This window comes from Amblyomma maculatum, chromosome 6, assembly GCF_055883805.1.
Source record: "Amblyomma maculatum isolate TAMU_Amacu chromosome 6, ASM5588380v1, whole genome shotgun sequence".
NCBI classification, from domain to species: Eukaryota; Metazoa; Arthropoda; class Arachnida; order Ixodida; family Ixodidae; genus Amblyomma; species Amblyomma maculatum.
This window is the reverse complement of record NC_139349.1, coordinates 57,067,259-57,086,830: the sequence shown is the minus strand read 5'-3', so window position 1 is coordinate 57,086,830 and position 19,572 is coordinate 57,067,259. Positions and strand designations below refer to the sequence as shown.

At 49.2% G+C, this 19,572-nt stretch overlaps 1 protein-coding gene across 1 annotated transcript in view; it reads right to left on the bottom strand.

The window, feature by feature from the left end:
* Positions 1 to 9,552: 9,552 nt before the first annotated feature.
* LOC146185817 (ATP-binding cassette sub-family G member 1-like) overlaps positions 9,553 to 19,572 on the bottom strand; it is a 47,539-nt gene continuing 37,519 nt past the window's right edge. The window contains exons 11-12 of the mRNA XM_084605585.1: positions 12,183 to 12,338; positions 9,553 to 11,235 (exon numbers count right to left, since the gene is read on the bottom strand). Of these exons, the coding sequence (XP_084461711.1) occupies positions 10,879 to 11,235; positions 12,183 to 12,338 (513 nt within the window). The 3' untranslated portion in view covers positions 9,553 to 10,878. The remainder of the gene's footprint in view (positions 11,236 to 12,182; positions 12,339 to 19,572) is intronic.

Genomic DNA, 19,572 nt, shown 5'->3' with positions numbered 1-19,572 from the left:
ACTCGTGATCGTTTAGGACATCAAAGATGAAAGTGTGCTTTTTTCCTTTTCACGAGCAGGGTACACATGCTCAAGTAACACAGCAAGACTCTGTCCTTTACCTAACCCATGTCACGGTGATTATAAATGATCAACAACTCGTGTACAAAGTAACGGAGCCACTCCAATCCTTAAAAGCTAGGCTGAGGTCACATAAGCAGCACGAATACTATATTTCTTGTTCGCCCATGTCCTCACTGCAAATAGTATTTACTTTTTTATCCCATGCAGGGATGACCCCAACGTGTTCAAGTTGCACAGAAAGACTATGTCCTTTGCCTACACAATGTCACGGGGATGAAAATGGTGCAACTACAATTCGTGCATAAAGTAACGGAGCCCCTCCAATCCTTAAAAACTAGGCTGAGGCCACATAAGCAGCACGTATACTTTATTCTTTGTTCGCCCGTGTCGTCACGGAAAACAGCGGCCCCTTGAATGAAACAAAGTGAATCAGTGATCAGTAGAACGAGATTGCATTTGCAAATATCTTTTCTATTAGTGCACTCATTCGCTCACCCCCGATCAAGAGAGAGGGATTTAGCCTGGTATCTGGCCAATGACCGACCGTGACTCTTGTAGTGCTTTCACTCTAAAAAGACACCGGAGAGGATTCCAGTCGGTGAGATTCGAAACCGGGTGCTCGGGTCCTTTAGCCGAGCGTCTTAACCACTAAATCATCGCGGCAGAGAGTTTTTCGTTCTTACGTAGGTTAGGATTAAGCATCCGTCACTTGACATGGCGGCTTCCAGATGAAGCCACAACCCGTAGCCATAGATTGATGGCAACCGCCACAAGCCGGTTTCAAAGGGAGCGCTCTATTTCATCCAACCATCCGTTATCAAGCGCGCTGCTGCACCAGACCTGATCGCGGAGTCTACGGTTAAACCTCCAAAATTTGTCGCAGCGGCTTCCAGAGGGAGCCACATGTCAATTTGAAACTGCTTCTTCCTGTGCTTTCGCACTATCATCAGTTTAACAGATAACCACTACTGTAGTGTGGTAATCTTCGTCTTCATAGCCACTGCCATGCATCGCGTGCTGACGCGCTCGAGGACGAAGAAGTTGGTTTAAAGGAACCAAGATGCGCTATAAAAAGACAGCCACAGGAAAAAGCCAAGGAGACAAGGAGCCAAGCAATGCACCAACTCGCCCAACAAGAAGTTCTTCTAAACGAAGAAGTTGGTCTCTGCCTTGCTGATTCGCCATGCCTGACGCTCCGCGGCGAGTTCCTCCTGAGGGACTAAATCCATCTGGGTTTACTGAATAAATACACCCCTACAATTGATGGAAGTGCTGGGCATGTTCCATCCACCGTGGAACTCACAAGGCGCACATTGCCCTCTGCTTCCACCATGCCGCACGAGACCATCTCGATATCGCCGCCCATACTAACCACGGTACTGTGTTCTGGCGTTCTACGGCAGCGTGATCCATGCCTCTTCAGTGACACGGCCGACCAAGACGTCGACGGCTGGTTGTGGGCGTAAGAGCGTGTCACCAGTTATAACAGGTGAGACGACACTATCAAGCTAAGGCGAACCTCTGGTTTCGTAACCATGAGGCACACCTGCCATCTTGGTCTGCATTTAAGAAGAATTTTGCGGAAGTTTTCGGCCGTCCTGCAGTTCGCAAGCTCCGAGCAGAACAACGCTTGCGTGAGCGTACTCAGCATGCCGAAGAGTCATTCACAAGTTATATAAAAGACATCGTTGACCTGTGCAAACGTGTCGACCCACTAATGTCCGAAGCGGCTAAGATAAAAAAACATCCTGAAAGGTATCTCCGAGGACGCTTGTCAGATGCTCTGGGTGAAAAATCCTGCCACCGTCAGTGACGTGATTAAGCTTTGCCAGAGCTACGACGAGCTTCGAAAGCAGCGCGCTTCTACCCGGAGGTCCGGTATTAGAGACGACACCATCTCTACACTAGCCCTGGGTGGTTCTACTTCACCAGAGGACAGCCCTTTGATTCAACAGATCAAAGCCTTCGTTCGCGAAGAGGTCGCCCACCAGCTATCCCTGGTCCCTCAATTACAAGATACTGGTCGCCTTGTACATGACATGGCTCCATCTCTGGCACCTACCATACGGCGTGTCGTGCAAGACAACATCGCAGATGTCCTTCCGCCCAACCCGGTGCTCCCGCCCACCCAGCCCTGTGCAGGCGCAAGTAGCGGCACCATTGACGTACGCCTAAGTAACGGCCAGGCCGCTAATGCCAACCGCACTTGTTTTCTATCAGGCCGGCCCTTCCAACCATCCTCCGCCTTTGCCTGGGTTTACATTCCATGTGTCTATTCTGAGGGTACACCAATGCCTTACGGACCCTTGGCGTACCGCGGACAACCGGCCAATATGCTACTCTTGCCGGCTGCCGGGCCATGTAGCACGTCTTTGCCGCCAGCGCCTTCCACGTTCTCACCCTGACCCCTGGAACTACTCGTACGACACCGACCAGTCCTCGCCGACTTCGTTCCGACTTCGTTTCTCGGGACAATCAAACGTATAACTCTCGCCGATCATCTTCCCCTCGTCGCCGTTCACCATCCCCGCTTCGCTAACGTCCTACCGGCGCTGTTGAGGGAAACTAACAGTCGCAGTTCCCGGGGCAAGAACTGCGCTTGGTTCGAACTCTTCAAGTCCTCCGTCTTCTCCCGCTAATGTAATACAAGTGTTTGTCGACGGCGTTGCAATACTCGCTCTTGTTGACACGCGCGCTGCAGTATCCGTCATCAGTGAATCTCTTTGCCGTCGTATTCACAAGGGGACCACCGTACTGCCCGACTTTTCGCTTCGCACCGCTTCATCCCAGCGCGCATTCATCCCTCAGCAGCGTGCACGGCCCGTGTTCTCATCGAAGACGTCTTATACACCATCGAGTTTATTGTACTGGCTCACTGCTCACACGACATCATCCTGGGCTACGATTTCCTTTCCACTCATCGTGCCGTTATTGACTGCGCCCGCGCGGAAGTTGCCTTTTTCCCTGTGTGTGATACTGTCTTGTGTGACGTCCCTACCCGGTCGGCAAAACTCCTTGTCGCCAATGAAACAGACATACCCCCATTTTCTGCTGCCCTCGTTCCACTCTCCTGTGAAAGTGTTACTACACCGACTGTCTTCTTCCCACCGTCCGATGCCGCTTCACGCCATCCGTGCCTCCTGCTTCCATTTGCTGTTCTCAAGTTCGAAGAAGGTCTTAGTGCAATGTATGTATCGAATCCATTTTCGTGCCCATCCGTCCTGCTACGCGGCGAGTGTCTCGGTCGTATTGAAGAACTTGATCCCGCGCTTGTAAATACTCTTCCTGCCACGCCTACTTCATTAGACGTTAATGTTCTCAGCTCTTTAGATATAGCGACCGCGTCGATACTAGCCGATGTTCTTCAACAAGCTATTGACGCAGATCTTCCACCCGCGCAACGCGATCAACTCGTTGCCCTTCTACGGAGCTTCACTTATGCCTTCGACCTTCCTCACACTGCTCTGGGTCGCACGTCTGTCGTTACGCACACAATCGACACTGGTGCAAACGCACCTTTACGACAGCGTCCTTATCGCGTGTCGGCCTCTGAGCGCCAAGTCATTGCTGATAACGTGGATGATATGCTTCGCCGGGGCGTCATACATCCATCAAACAGTCCATGGGGCTTCCCCGGTTGTTTTGGTCACCAAGAAAGATGGTTCCATCCGGTTTTGCGTCGATTACCGTAGGCTAAACAAGATCACGTGCAAAGACGTTTATCCTCTGCCACGAATCGACGACGCTTTGGCTGTTTACAGGGAGCCGAGTATTTCTCCTCTTTGGATTTGCGCTCTGGCTACTGGAAGGTGCCAATGGCTGACGATGACCGTTCGAAAACTGCCTTTATGCTGATGGCTTATACGAGTTCAACGTTATGCCCTTTGGCCTTTGCAATGCCCCGGCTACTTTCGAGCGCCTGATGGACCCTGTTTTTCGTGGACTCAAGTGGCAGACCTGTCTTTGTTATATGGACGACATCGTAGCTTTTTCTACCGACTTTTCTTCTCACCGTCTCCGCCTAAAGCATGTCCTCACGTGTCTCGCCGAAGCTGGGCTTCAGTTTATTTTGAAGAAAGGCCACTTTTCCGCTCGAAAACTCACAATTTTAGGCCACGTACTTTCTAAGGACGGCATTCTTCCCGACCCCACCAAACTTCGCGCAGTTGCAGAGTTTCCGAAGCCAACCTCCCTGAAGCAGCTCCGGAGCTTCATCGGCCTCTGCTCCTACTTTCGACGTTTCATCTTGAACTTCGCCTCTGTCATCGCTCCTCTGACCCAGCTACTTGCCGGGAGCTCCAACCTTTCCGCCTGGACTCCGGCCTGCGATAAATCCTTCGACACTTTACGCCACCTTTTGGTTTCGCCTCCCATTCTACGCCGCTTTGATCCGACTGCGCCTACGGAGATTCACACTGACGCCAGTGGTATTGGGCTTGGAGCCGTCCTTACCCAACGTAAGCCTGGTTTCAGCGAGTATGTTGTGTCATACGCCAGCCGGACATTGACAGAAGCAGTCTAATTATTCAGTAACAGAAAGAGAATGTTTGGCCATTGTTTGCCAATTTTATAACGCAGTGTTTAGGGTCCATCTAGTGGCGAAGCAACCGCTCGCTTAAGCGCCACATGTATAGGAAACTCCTCTGTGACTTCCGCAAGCCGTCCGCCTCAAAGACAACACAAGTACGAAGTAATAGAAATCTTGGCGCCAGCCTAATAAAGCCATTTTAAATTCTTTTTATGATCTTGAATTATAAGCCCTATGTTTAGGCAGTGTTAAAAAGCAATCCACCTTGAACATTTCCAACTAGTGCCAAGTTGCTCGTAGGAGTGATATGTATACGATACGAGCAAGTTTCTGCTCACGGCCGCATAGAATCTCCAGCCAGTGTGGCGCAGCTGTCCTGATTGCACGCTACCTGCGCTGCTAAAGGACCACTTATAAGGCAAAGGTTTGGACGTAAGACAGTGTAGTGAGCAGAATATATGCAATAGCGTTGGCCGATAAGCAATTAAAACGCCCTACGCTTCTATATTGGTGAATATAGACCTAGGATTGGCGAAGAGTAGAGTACTGTCGTCATTCGTCGCGTTCGTAGCGTCCAGTGTTGCGACCGTTGCAAATGGGTGTATAGTTTCATGATGCGGCACAGACCACACGCTTTTCGGCGCTTTGCATAAAACATTGCACCAACTTTTTAGCAACGAAATCGCAGGCAGGAATGAATTTGGCACAGAGAGGTCAAAAGTTAGATTAGGTTTTGCCTCTTATCCGCTATTGCAAGTTGCTTCGTGTGGCCCGCCGGTTTCAGCTCGTTGGTTTAACGCAGGCGGCGATCGCTGGTCTGCTGGTGCGAGTCAGCCTGCCCTTCCACTGAACCAGTGCTATAGGCGAAGTCGTCAATCCTCCCTCCCACTGAAGGTGCGACAGTGCTATAGGCGAAGTTGTAACTCCTACCTTCCTACTGAAGGTGTGGCTGTGCCGGCGAAGTCGCCAATCCTGCCCTTCCTGAAGGTAAGGCAGTGCAGTAGGCTGACGGATGGTGCAATGAAAACGAATCTTCAGCAATATATATGGTATGGGGCTGCAGTACGCTGTAGCTGTGCCGTTGGACTATACTCGAAAGTTCCTTAAAAGCGCTGCTGGAGGACACTCTAGGTAGTGCTCATTTTACTGTATTAGCCTTGAAACTTTGTTTTATCGCAAAATGTACTTTTTTGAAGCGGGCCAGCTCGCAGGCGTTTTGTACTCGCACACAGATGTGCACCCTTCGTTCACATTCGCCATCATTTTATCAGTTAACGTCACAAGACAAGGTCTCCAAACTCGACTCACGATAACCGTGCTCGTGTAAGAAGTGTAAACATCGCCAGGGAATTGTACCGGGGAAAAATATTTTTTTTGTGGGAAGGTTACATTTCATTGCAATGCCCCGGCTACTTTGATCAATACTTAAACACGCTAGCTAAAACGTTCCACGCGGCTAAGTTCCGCTTTGCCAATAGCGTGCTTAAATGAAAATGGCTGCCTTTTTTGTTAAAAGACTAACATTTTCGATAAGCGGAGTCTTGTAACTATACTGGGGTATCCAATGCGAATGTCTAGTATCTTCGTTAGCGCCCGCACAACATTCGGCTCAGAACAAAACATGTCTTCGAACTGAGCCTTCTGTTCTTTACGGCGCACTACTAATTGATCAATACTTTTTTATTATCAGACTGAGTGTGCAATTCGCGCAGAATAATGACATTGCATTGCCTATATAGATAAATGTTATTACAGTACTTGCAGTAAGGACATGTGCAATCCGGGCACTGTCGATGAACTTGACATACATACATCATAATCATTGAACCCTTCATTCTCTTGCTGATAGAGAAAATGTATTCCCCTCTCTATCCATGTCTTATCATTATATCTCCACGCTCGAGATACTGTAAAGGCGAACGACATCGACGTCATCTGATATGCCACTGCATGTGTGCAGAAACTTTCTTGTGCTATCTGTCACTTCTACTAGCAACTCGGTATGTGTCAGCAATCCCGAACAGCGTTCAGTTTTGGCTTAATTTTGCCGTAGTATTGTATTGCTATTCAGCTAATCCTTATATGATATTGCAAACACAGCTTGAAATTCTGCGTCGATGATCGCGTCACAGCGAAAACATGTGCAGCTGGTCAGCTCTGTGCGTAAGCAGAGTATCACACCACATAGACTTAACTGTCTGGAAACACGACTCTCGTCCGGCAATCCGTATCGCAAACAAGCTTCTGCGCGAACAGTTGGCGAACTCCTTGCTGCCCCGGAAAAGCATTTCGGCAAAGCTCTGGCGCTGCCTCTCTAGCATAGCCACTCGCGTGCTCTCTTTTGTGCGTGCGTGTAGCCGCGGAAATTGATGACATCCTGCGCTGCCGAATTTCATGTGCCGAGCTGTTTTGCTAATGTCTTACGCGGTCAATTCTGGCTCGGACGATGCCACAGAGTTTCAAGAAACACGACACTACCATTTATTTATTCTCAATTCTTAAGACTCACGGACGAGTATTTCGTGCTCACATGTAATCCAATATCCAAACTTTGTAGCATTCTCTTCAAATGATCAATCCATGCTCACGCGCTGCTAGGTATATTCTGTTCCTTATGCACTGTATCGTGCCGTGAAGCTACTGAATGTGGGCGTGGGTTCGAACCCCCCTCCTGACACCGTGTATCGTGACCTGAAACTACAGAGAGACCGAGCCGACTACATGGTGGAAGGAACAAGAAAAACTCGAATAGTTTATTTGCAGGCCCTTTATTGCGATAGCAATACTGCGCCAGGTTTCGAGCAGTCTCGTATCCCCGGCGGACGCCACGCTTGACCTTGAACAGCCAAGGAGGAGGAGGAGCAGAAGAAGTAGAAGGAGAAGAAGAATAAGGCTGGTAACTCACGCTCTCGCGTCATACTCTTAAAGGGTGAACTTAAGTGTCCCCAATAATATAGCACCTTACACTGATAGGGCGTGATAGGGGAATAATGCAGCAGGGAAAATAAGTTTCCAACGTTGCTATCGCAATCGAACTAGGATTAACCACTGTTAAACCACGACTATGTTTTTTTACACAAGCAGTGGGCAGTTCTGTAGGTGGCGCCATGATGGTAAGGTATTACAGCGCATTTCTGATAAATGCACCACAAGAGATGCCTCTCGCAGACCTTCGTTAAAGTGCTTGTCGAGGCTAAAAACGACTACTACATGTTTGCACGCGTGCAGTGGCACGCTCGTCTGCCAGCATTCATGCAGTGTTGTTGCTATCGCGCCAACTCTACGAGAAGACTGGCCGCCATTGGTCAAACCACAGAAGATGGCACCATAGCTACAGACGCGGGAGAGTAACGGGAAGTGTGAGGGAAGAAACGGGTCAGGTGGGAAACCGTGCTCGGCAGGGGTGCGCGCTAATTTGTGCGATGAAAAGTGCTTCTCCGTGGCGGCGGCCGGTGTCGACAACAGCCTGCCCACTTGCCTACATGCGCTCGCGAACGACCCAGGTGGTTCTGGCACACAATTCCGAGAGGTCAAGAAACTGCAGAAGCCGGCGGCCGAGGAAGACATGATACAAGGTTGACAGGTATATGCAAGCTCAGACGAGAAGAGAAAGGCAGATACCGATGAATGAGTGGGGTGGAGAAATTCTACGCTCGGGAAAACGAGAGCGACAACCGGAAATATACGAACCGAGCGGGACCTGGCGATTTCTTCATGGGCAGGGCGGAGTCCCCAAGCTGTTTTCTTTGTTGTTGTTTTTTTCTGGTCTCTCGTAGTGTTGAGTTGAGGGGGGGGGGGGGAGGATCAGCGCCATTTTTAATCGCCGATATCTCCGGCATAATGAACTTATAGCTCAAAATTGTTTGCTATGAAGTGACTTGTGAGAGAGCACCTAACTCTGAATCGTTTTTGCTTCATTTCATTTTAGGCGTTTCAAAATGCCTTCAAAAGGAACGGCGAACTTTCTGCCACCCATTCTATTAGGTCGCCAGCTATTGACAGACTGTCAGCATTTTCGCCAGTCTAATCCCAAGGTGTCCCACCGTATAGTATGATGCGGCGCATTATGTAGCAGATCTTCAATATGCCCAATTTGCGCTGCGTTACCAGTGAGTGTGGTCAATTAGAGAACAGTGAGATCATGAAAAATGCACGTAAGCGTTAAAATAATTAGCTTTGGTTTAGCTCTGGTTAAACCTGGATGGAAGCGGAAGCTTCTTCATGCCTGCTAGATTACTCCCCCGTCACGCCCTAGAAGGGACACATTATTGGGGACACTTAAGCTTAGCCTTTTAGGGGTGTGACGCGAGCCCACATATAAAGACTGCTTAAAACAAGCCGTATGGACGTGCCTACGTGCCCTAGGGGTAATGTTAAGGAAAGGGGTTCTGGCAAGCTGATTCTGGTATCACCCTCCAATATGAAAGAGAAGCGACCCGAGTTGGCAGCTCCTGCCCGTGGCATAGGGGTAACGTGAATTCAAATGCCATGGCAGGCTGAATCACCCTCCACCATGAAAGAAAAGGCCTGAGCTGGCGCTTTTTTAGGCACCCACCGACACTGGCACTGAAGGCTGGAGCTGGCTGCCGTAGGGAAGCTTCCGATTCAAAAGCTTGCAGTGCACATTTTAGGGTAACTGCCTGATAACTATTCTTTTGTTTTAGAAACTCGCGAACGCGGGAACACATTGCCCTTTTAAAACAAATCATCTTCAAACCATCACCGCAAGCTTCTGTAATCAGCCTTAGTTCGTCGTGTCCTATGCCAACTGAGAAACAAGACGCTTAAATTGCGGGTTAAAGATCGATGGATAATTCACGTTCTGGGCACTGTGAAGTCGATAACCGTGACTCGGCCGGAAAGCGGGTAAGTGCGAATGCATAATGGTAAGCGCGTCAGTCGAGTTCCCGCAGCCATAAAGCAGAGTGTTCACGCCGGAGGGCCGAGAATTATGTGCAGCATATTTTATTGCAAACAGACTCCGCTGTTGAAACAGGCTATGCATTACCAGACGAAAAAGGCATGCGAAGAACTGAAACCAACGGCAGTTTCTAAATGTTAATTACTCATTTCAAACTGTCTGCGTATTTCGAAGACGTTACGTTCAAAACAATTAATCATGTAACACTGATGTAAGGCAAACACATGTACCAACTTCAACTTTTCACCAAGTTTGTACAGTTCGCGCAAATTAAATCTATAGTGAGATAATGATGCATCGCACTGCTTGGAGCCACACAGGGATAGTCACAAAAAAGAGGTAGTATTTCTGACAAAACAGGGGTCCCCGTAAAGCATGCACACCTAGATGCGGAATTTTTTATTTATTTTATATATAGATGCTGTGATCCACTACAGATCATCAGCAGGGTGGGGACAAAACCGAAATACAAGCATATAAACACACTCAAATTCAAAAAATTCAAAACATTTGCAGGCACTTTTCAAGCATTTGAGTACAATTCTGGGTAACCGTCTCGCTGTTAAGCTTGTTCCATACCTCAATTGTCCTCGAAAAAAAAAAGAATATTTAAAGGAACCTTACGCATTATTAGCAACATTACCAAATTCGCCTAAAATTAGAGACAGTAACAACAACAAATATTAGAATGTTTACAGGAACTACACTTCTTGTCACATTTAGACTGCAACACGACCGGTTAAACCACTAAGCGAGCTGGAACAATGAGGCGACATGGAGAAGCCCACAGACATGCCGCTAACCACAATTTTCAAAGCCAGGCCGCATCCCACGGTGACGCCATACAGTCCTCTCTACCGTACATTATTTATCACTAAATTAGCCACTTTTAATAGACTGCGTGGCCATTCTGCTCAGGTACCTAATAAAACAATTCACTGAAAGAGAGTTAAATTTCGCAGGGATGTAATACAGAGCAGTGGCTGATAAACGGAAGCCTGTTGTTCCGAATGTAAATTATTATTTATGTTTGCATACATTCCACAATGTTACCCATAGCAGTAATTTATGAATTGTTTACCACTTCTGGCAGGTCATGTCTGTTTTTATATTTTACCTTACAATGTTTTCATCTGAAAAATCCATATCATTGCATCAAGTAAAATTCGTCCCCTGTTGCACCACTAAAACTACCTTGCTACGGACATCTCGCAAATCCACAAATATTTTATTTAGCTACACTACGCTTTGCACTTTGTCCATTCTTCTCATTTGCAATGTCCTTTGCGTCGTGCTGACAGAGACTCTCCTGAATACACTTTCGCCTTGCTTTTGCCAAGAAACTTCGGAAGATCAGCAAGTGGCATCAGCACTTCCTCCACAATCTCCACTTGAGCAAAGCAAAAGCTACCAACTTCAGGCTGGCATCTATGACCAGCACTATTCCAGAGTAGGCAAGCAGGTGCACGTCCTGCGCACCCACCATGTGCAGCACCTCGCTGCCATCGATGGGCACGCAGAGGATGCCAGCGTCCCTTTCATCGCACTGCAGCTGTCCACGTCCGTTCCCGAACAGGGCAAACATGATTGCTTGATGTATATAATACATGTACGATGTGTATGTGAACCAAGCTACCGCCCAGTGGAGGTAACGCGGCTGCACAAAGTATCCACAGAAGATGTAGGCCGGGGTCGCAGCGGGGAGGCACACGCACACAGCCGTCTACACAAACATAAAATTCTGTGTTAAAATGACATCCAAGTCGCAGTTTATTGCCTTGCTATTTTGTAATGTAACGTTAAGTGTCGAAAACTTTCAGCTCGGTTTTATAGGTCTGTGTGCAACAGCATTCTGAACGACCGAAACTACAGCAACAATCTAAACGGCTGAGTTTACAAAAGTCGCATTTTCTTTTCTCGGCACTTGCTCATCACTGCGCTAATCATCCTGTCTACAATGACATGTTAGGGAGCATCAGGGCAGCAAAAAAGCGTAATGATAACAACTCTGAGATTTAGATGGGCATTTCCTCTCAATGCGTAATTGAAACTGCTGAAATAAAGTTCACACCATCTGGCGCTTTATGAGGCTCCAGGGCTACTTCCCTCAAATTTGTTCAAAAGCAGAGCGCTTCTCTGACCGAAGTCAGACTATAGCTCTGAACGCCCTGGTTTACAGCCGACTTCTGTGTCAAACTGTTCGTTCTGCACTATGAGAAGAACGAACACATTTTAACACAATTAGTGTTCTTATTAGAACGTTTTTTCAACATTTAATGACGTCACGCAACATATTCTGCAGACTATAGGTTGGGGCTGCAAGTAACACATTTTGCGTCCCTTTCCTTTTTCTTACTTAGAATTTATAAGCAAGTTTTATGGTTATCACTGACAGTTCGTAAAATTAAATACCCGCCATGTCCACCTCAAGGAACCACCTTAATGCAATGAAAGAGCATGGCGCTTCACACAATTTCTCTTAAGAAATACCACATACTTCCGCGTCACATAAGCACTAACATTTTAATTTTTTTTCTCGAGAAGCAAGTCTCTAAACGCAAAGCATCTGAGCTGTTGTACTGCACTTGAGCAAAACTTAACTGAAACTTGTTCGAAACTTACTAGAGCTCACGTAATTATGAGCTATTCTTCAGGCTTCTAGGTACTCACCTCAGCCTTGAACATTGCTGAACAGACGTAGGCAATACCTTGACTTGTAGAACACATCTGGACAGAGAACACTACGATGAGCGCGAGGCGGTAGAACTCCATCGGTTGAAATGTGGTCCAGTGCACTATGCTTATCATTAAGGCCGGTCCAGCAATCTGTACGAGGAAGAAATAAAATCAGGATTACCGTCAGAGCAATGTTAGTACCGTCCAAAAAGTAGACATTCCGCTTATTTATTTATTTATTTATTTATTTATTTATTTATTTATTTATTTATTTATTTATTTACAAAACCGCCGGTCTTCTTCCAAGGCTATAGCAGGGGATATTAGTACAGTTCAAGAACACATATATACATATTCTGCTTGGGCAGCAAAATAGGACATAAAAGTACACGTATGCCAAGAGTAACAAATTTATATGTGCTAAAAAGACATACATAGTCGAAAATCAACAATGAAAAACACATCTTCCCTAGACCGTACACATCATGTAATTTACAAGAATTTGTACAGGTAACACTTTGTGAGTAAAAGTAGTAGCCCGAGAACGGAAGCTTGCGGAACATCATAACATTTTTGCATAAGCCAAGTTCCAATCATTGATGGAGACAAGATATAAACAAATGACAAATCATTACATTCATTTAAAAAAGTTTATTTGATATTGTCACGTAGTGGTGACGAGGTCGACGACAAAAATGAAGGGGTCGATGATTGCACTAAAGAAACTGTTTATTTGGGCTGACTTGCGCCCGCAAAAGAACTAAGCAACTCGGCGGCGGCGGCGATAGAAACAAACGTGCTCGTCGATCGTCGAACAAAGAATGCTCGTCACACTCGGCAACGCTCAATTTAAAGGCTGCACAGAACAATCTAGATAACGTCGCAAACAGCTACCAGCACGGGCTGGAACATTGTGGAAAGACACCCAAGTGGCCGGAACCTTCGAAACAGATCTCGGTGCATCTTGCGCTACAACAAAACTGATAAAGGTGTGACTCGCGACATCGAGCATTAACAAACAAAGATTACGGAACTGATACGCGGTCCAGAATCAGAGTGATAAGCCTGTATGCCGGCGGCTGTTAAAAAACAACAAATACAGGTTTGAAGGTTTCGCGGCATTACTCTCCCCTTAAAAAAAACATCGCCTCGATGTTCCAAAACAAAGAAACTTAAACATAAACACTGCAAAGTTTAAACACCACAGATTCTTTAACGCGCGTAATATGGCTTCAGTCGTACAACATGGACAATTTCTGGGCGTGCGCGTCGCCGTTGTGATGCTGACGTTCCGTCGGGAATGACTTCATAGTCCAGTGGTCCGACGCGGCGAAGGATTTTGTATGGCCCAAAGTATCGACGCAACAACTTTTCACTTAATCCGCGACGGCGAATTGGTGTCCAAACCCACACTTGGTCTCCTGGATTGTACTCTGCATGGCGTCGTCGTAAATTGTATCGTCGACTGTCGGTGCGCTGTTGGTCTTTAATACGCAGCCGTGCGAGTCGTCGGGCTTCCTCTGCACGCTGCAGGTAGGCGGCGACGTCAAGGTTGTCTTCGCTGGTTACGTGCGGCAGCATTGCGTCGAGCGTCGTCGTGAGCTCCCTGCCGTACACAAGCTTAAACGGGGTCGCTCTGGTCGTCTCCTGGACTGCCGTGTTATACGCGAAGATCACGTACGGCAAGATGGTGTCCCAGGTCTTGTGTTCAGCGTCGACGTACATAGCGATCATGTCCGCGATCGTTTTGTTCAGGCGCTCCGTGAGGCCATTGGTCTGGGGATGGTACGCAGTTGTTCGTCGATGGCTTGTGTGACTGTATTCCAGGATGGCTTGCGTCAACTCTGCCGTAAACGCCGTTCCCTTGTCCGTGATGAGCACTTCTGGGGCGCCGTGTCGCAAGAGAATTTGTTCGACAAAAAATTTGGCGACTTCTGCCGCGGTACCATTTGGTAGTGCTCTTGCTTCGGCGTAACGGGTAAGGTAGTCAGTGGCCACGATGATCCACTTGTTACCCATAGACGAAGATGGAAAGGGGCCGAGGAGATCCATCCCAATTTGCTGAAAGGGCAGGATTGGGGGTGGAATCGGGTTTAGTAGTCCTGCTGGTCTGATCGGTGGCGTCTTGCGTCGTTGGCACTCACGACACGTCTTCACGTAGTGGGCAACGTCGGCAGGCAGTCGCGGCCAGTAATACTTCTCTTGGATTCGACGCAACGTGCGCGCAAATCCGAGGTGGCCTGCTGTGGGCTCATCGTGCAACGCCTGCAGAATTTCTTGCCGAAGGGGTTTAGGCACTACGAGAAGCTGCGCGGTCTTGTTGGGTGCGAAGTTCTTCTTCACGAGGAGGCCATTGCTTAACGTGAAGGATGATAAATGTCGCCTGAACACACCAGGAGGGGAAGCGGTCTTTCCTTCCAAGTAATCGGCTAGCGCTTTCAGCTCAGGGTCTGATCGCTGTTGTTCTGCGAAACTGCTGGCGCTTACCGGACCCAAAAAGGCGTCGTCGTCATCGTCCTTCGGAGGAGCATCGACGGGAGCGCGGGATAAGCAGTCTGCGTCGGAATGCTTTCGGCCCGACTTATAGACTACAGTCATGTCAAATTCTTTAAGTCGTAGGCTCCATCTGGCAAGGCGGCCGGAAGGATCTTTCAAATTAGCCAGCCAGCAGAGCGCGTGATGGTCGCTTACTACCTTGAATGGTCGGCCGTATAGGTATGGACGAAACTTAGAAGTGGCCCAGATGATTGCAAGGCACTCCTTCTCGGCCGTCGAGTAATTGACTTCGGCTTTTGTGAGGGACCTGCTAGCGTAGGTGATTACGTTCTCCTGTCCGGCACTTTTCTGGACGAGAACGGCTCCTAGGCCCACACTGCTCGCGTCGGTGTGAATTTCGGTCTCGGCGTTTTCATCAAAGTGGCCAAGTACAGGAGGGCATTGCAGGCGGCGCTTAAGTTCGTCGAAGGCTTCTCCTTGCGGCGCTTCCCATTTAAAAGGTACGTCAGCCTGTGTAAGCTGCGTCAACGGTTCGGCGATCCGCGAAAAGTTTCTGACAAATCGTCGATAATAAGCGCACAGCCCAAGAAATCGGCGCACAGCTTTCTTGTCGGTAGGCGGTGGGAATTGTGCGATTGCAGCTGTTTTCTCCGGGTCTGGGCGAATACCGTCCTTGCTAACGATGTGACCTAGGAACTGGAGTTCTTCGTAGGCGAAGTGACACTTCTCTGCTTTTAGCGTTAGTCCCGATGACTTGATGGCTTCCAACACTGTCTGTAGTCGTTTTAGGTGGTCTTCAAAGCTTGACGAGAAGACAACAACGTCGTCCAAATATACCAAACAAATTTGCCACTTCAACCCTGCCAGGACTGTGTCCATTACTCGTTGAAACGTGGCTGGTGCGGAGCAGAGGCCAAATGGCATCACCTTGAACTCATAAAGGCCGTCCGGTGTGATGAATGCGGTCTTCTCGCGATCTCTTTCGTCGACCTCAATTTGCCAATATCCGCTCTTCAGGTCCATCGATGAGAAGTACCTTGCATTGCAGAGTCGGTCGAGAGTGTCGTCGATGCGGGGAAGTGGGTAGACATCCTTCTTCGTTATGCTATTCAAGCGGCGGTAATCAACGCAGAACCGAAGTGTGCTGTCTTTCTTCTTGACCAAAACGACTGGTGCCGCCTAGGGGCTGTTCGATGGCTGGATTACGTCATCACGCAGCATTTCCTCAACTTGATCGCGAATGGCCTGCCGTTCTCGCGGCGATACACGATAAGGGCTTTGGCGCAGAGGTCGGTCGTGTTCGTCCGTTATAATGCGGTGCTTGGCCAGTGGTGTTTGTCGTACCTTCGATGATGACGAGAAGCACTCCTTGTAGTTTCGAAGAAGACTGCGGATCTGTTTTTTCCTGCTGTGGGTCAATACTGGGTTGATGTCAAATGTGGGCTGACGGAATTGGTCCGGTGCGTCTTCCAGTGGTTGGTAGTGGAGGGCGAATACGTCTTTGAGGTCCGCTAATTCGTCGAGAAAAGCGATGGTCGTGCCCTTGTTTAGATGCCGGTATTCTTCAGTGAAGTTTGTTACCAGCACCTGAGCTTGTCCTCTCCGGAATGTCGCGATGCCTCTTGCGATGCCGATACCTCGTTCCAAGAGCAATTGGATATTTCCTTCGACGATGCCTTCAGTGGTTTCAATGTCTGTGCTACCTACGCTGACGGCGACGCTTGATCGGGGCGGCACGGTCAATTCTCCGTCGAGGACGTTTAGAGCGACGTGTTGCGTCGAAGTAGTCGTAGCAGGTATGGCTTTGTCTGCAGAGAGCTTGATGAGCTTGGATCGGAGGTCGATGATAGCCCTATTTTCATTTAGGAAGTCCATGCCTAAAATCACGTCGCGGGAGCACTGCTGCAAGACCACAAAGCTGGTAGGGTAAGTACGCCCATTTACAGTTATTCTTGCAGTACACCGTCCCGATGGAGTTATCAAGTTGCCACCTGCGGTGCGAATCAGCGGGCCATCCCAAGCGGTGGTAACTTTTCTGAGCTGAGAGGCTAACGGTCCACTAATGACTGAATAGTCAGCTCCGGTGTCTACTAGGGCAGTGACTCTGCGACCGTCGACATCAACTTCAAGGTCACTGGTTCGCGTCCTCGCATTGCACGTGGGCCTTAGTGTCCGATCTCGGCTCCGTCGTTTCTTCAGGTCATGGCCGGGGCATACCGTTGTTACTTCGCTGGGCGGCGGTGTCTGCTTGCACTCTGGTCGTGTTGTCGTCGATGTCGTCGTGTGGAGCGGCGATGAAATGGTTGCGTCGTCGTTAGTGGTCGTCGGCGGCGGAGGATCTTCGTCTTTTCGCCGTTGAGCAACCTCACCTCCAAAGGTTGCTGCCTTTAGTTTCCCCTACGGGGGCTTGGGGACCTTCCGCGCACACTACCGTCATAGTTAGGTCCTGGCGACGCTAAGCGGGCCCTGTACGGCGATGGAGACCTGAATCGACGGCTTGGTGACGCAATCTCACCGCTACGCAGGTAGTTGTCAATTTCTTGTGTTCGTTCACCTGGGCGTGGTCGTGGAGCGTCGACTGCAAATCCGCGGAGACCAATTCGTCGGTACGGGCAGTGGCGCAGAATGTGGCCGGCCTCACCGCAGTGGAAGCATAATGGCCGGTTGTTTGCAGTCCTCCAGGCGTCGCACTTCCTGGGGTTTGGGGGTCGTTGGTAGGCTTGGTGGGTGGGGGCCAACGGGCGGTTTTCAGGAACAGGACGGTAGCGGCGAGGGCTGGGAAAGTCATCACGTCGGGGTGGAGGGCGACGTAATGCACCAGCGTAGTTCATTGCTGTTGCCTCTTGAGCTGGAACAGTAGCAGCCGTCGCTTGAGGAACGCCCAGCGCCTGCTGAACTTCTTCACGGACGACGTCCGCGAGCGTCGTTACCTGGGGTTGTTGCGATGATGGCAGCATTCGGCGGAGCACCTCTCGCACGATCTCCCGGATGAGGTCCCGAAGGCTCTCTCCGCTTGCAGATGTTCTGGGGTAGTGGCATGAGTAGTTTGGTTGAAGTAGTCGCTCGTAGTGGCGCATCCGGGTATCCAACGTCTTCTCGATGGTCGATGCTTCACTCTCAAATTCTTCAACAGTTTTCGGCGGGTTCCGGACAAGCCCCGCAAAAAGCGACTCTTTAACGCCTCGCATTAAGAATTTCACTCTGTCATCTTCGGTCATGTTAGGGTCGGCGCGGCGAAACAGGCGTTTCATCTCCTCTACGTAGGCCAGGACGGGCTCGTTTGGTAGTTGAATTCTTGATTGGAGGAGGGCCTGAGCTCTTTCTTTTCTGACAGAACTTGTAAAGGCCATCAAGAACTGTGCTTTGAATATCTCCCAATCCTTGAAAGAAATCTCGTGATTTTCAAACCAAACTCGGGCATGTCCTTGAAGAACAAAGTAGACCTGCCTGAGTTTCGCAGCGTCGTTCCAACCGTTGAATTCTGCCACACGGTCGAAAAGGTCCATCCAGTCACCCGCATCTTCATCCGATCGTCCATGGAAGCAGGGGGGCTCACGGGGTTGGACAAAAACAACCGGTGCTGTAGGCTGGGCTATTGTCAGCGTCGATGCCTTCCGAGATCGACTGGGGTCAAGCAGCAGACCGTGTTCGGGTTGTAGGCCTTGAAGTCGGCGGCTGGCTCGGTGACCTGTAGGCTGGTCTTCCAGGGCGACAGGAACACGGCTTGGGTCTTCGCTTGAAGGATCAAAGGCAGCACCTCCACCAGATGTCACGTAGTGGTGACGAGGTCGACGACAAAAATGAAGGGGTCGATGATTGCACTAAAGAAACTGTTTATTTGGGCTGACTTGCGCCCGCAAAAGAACTAAGCAACTCGGCGGCGGCGGCGATAGAAACAAACGTGCTCGTCGATCGTCGAACAAAGAATGCTCGTCACACTCGGCAACGCTCAATTTAAAGGCTGCACAGAACAATCTAGATAACGTCGCAAACAGCTACCAGCACGGGCTGGAACATTGTGGAAAGACACCCAAGTGGCCGGAACCTTCGAAACAGATCTCGGTGCATCTTGCGCTACAACAAAACTGATAAAGGTGTGACTCGCGACATCGAGCATTAACAAACAAAGATTACGGAACTGATACGCGGTCCAGAATCAGAGTGATAAGCCTGTATGCCGGCGGCTGTTAAAAAACAACAAATACAGGTTTGAAGGTTTCGCGGCATTACTCTCCCCTTAAAAAAAACATCGCCTCGATGTTCCAAAACAAAGAAACTTAAACATAAACACTGCAAAGTTTAAACACCACAGATTCTTTAACGCGCGTAATATGGCTTCAGTCGTACAACATGGACAATTTCTGGGCGTGCGCGTCGCCGTTGTGATGCTGACGTTCCGTCGGGAATGACTTCATAGTCCAGTGGTCCGACGCGGCGAAGGATTTTGTATGGCCCAAAGTATCGACGCAACAACTTTTCACTTAATCCGCGACGGCGAATTGGTGTCCAAACCCACACTTGGTCTCCTGGATTGTACTCTGCATGGCGTCGTCGTAAATTGTATCGTCGACTGTCGGTGCGCTGTTGGTCTTTAATACGCAGCCGTGCGAGTCGTCGGGCTTCCTCTGCACGCTGCAGGTAGGCGGCGACGTCAAGGTTGTCTTCGCTGGTTACGTGCGGCAGCATTGCGTCGAGCGTCGTCGTGAGCTCCCTGCCGTACACAAGCTTAAACGGGGTCGCTCTGGTCGTCTCCTGGACTGCCGTGTTATACGCGAAGATCACGTACGGCAAGATGGTGTCCCAGGTCTTGTGTTCAGCGTCGACGTACATAGCGATCATGTCCGCGATCGTTTTGTTCAGGCGCTCCGTGAGGCCATTGGTCTGGGGA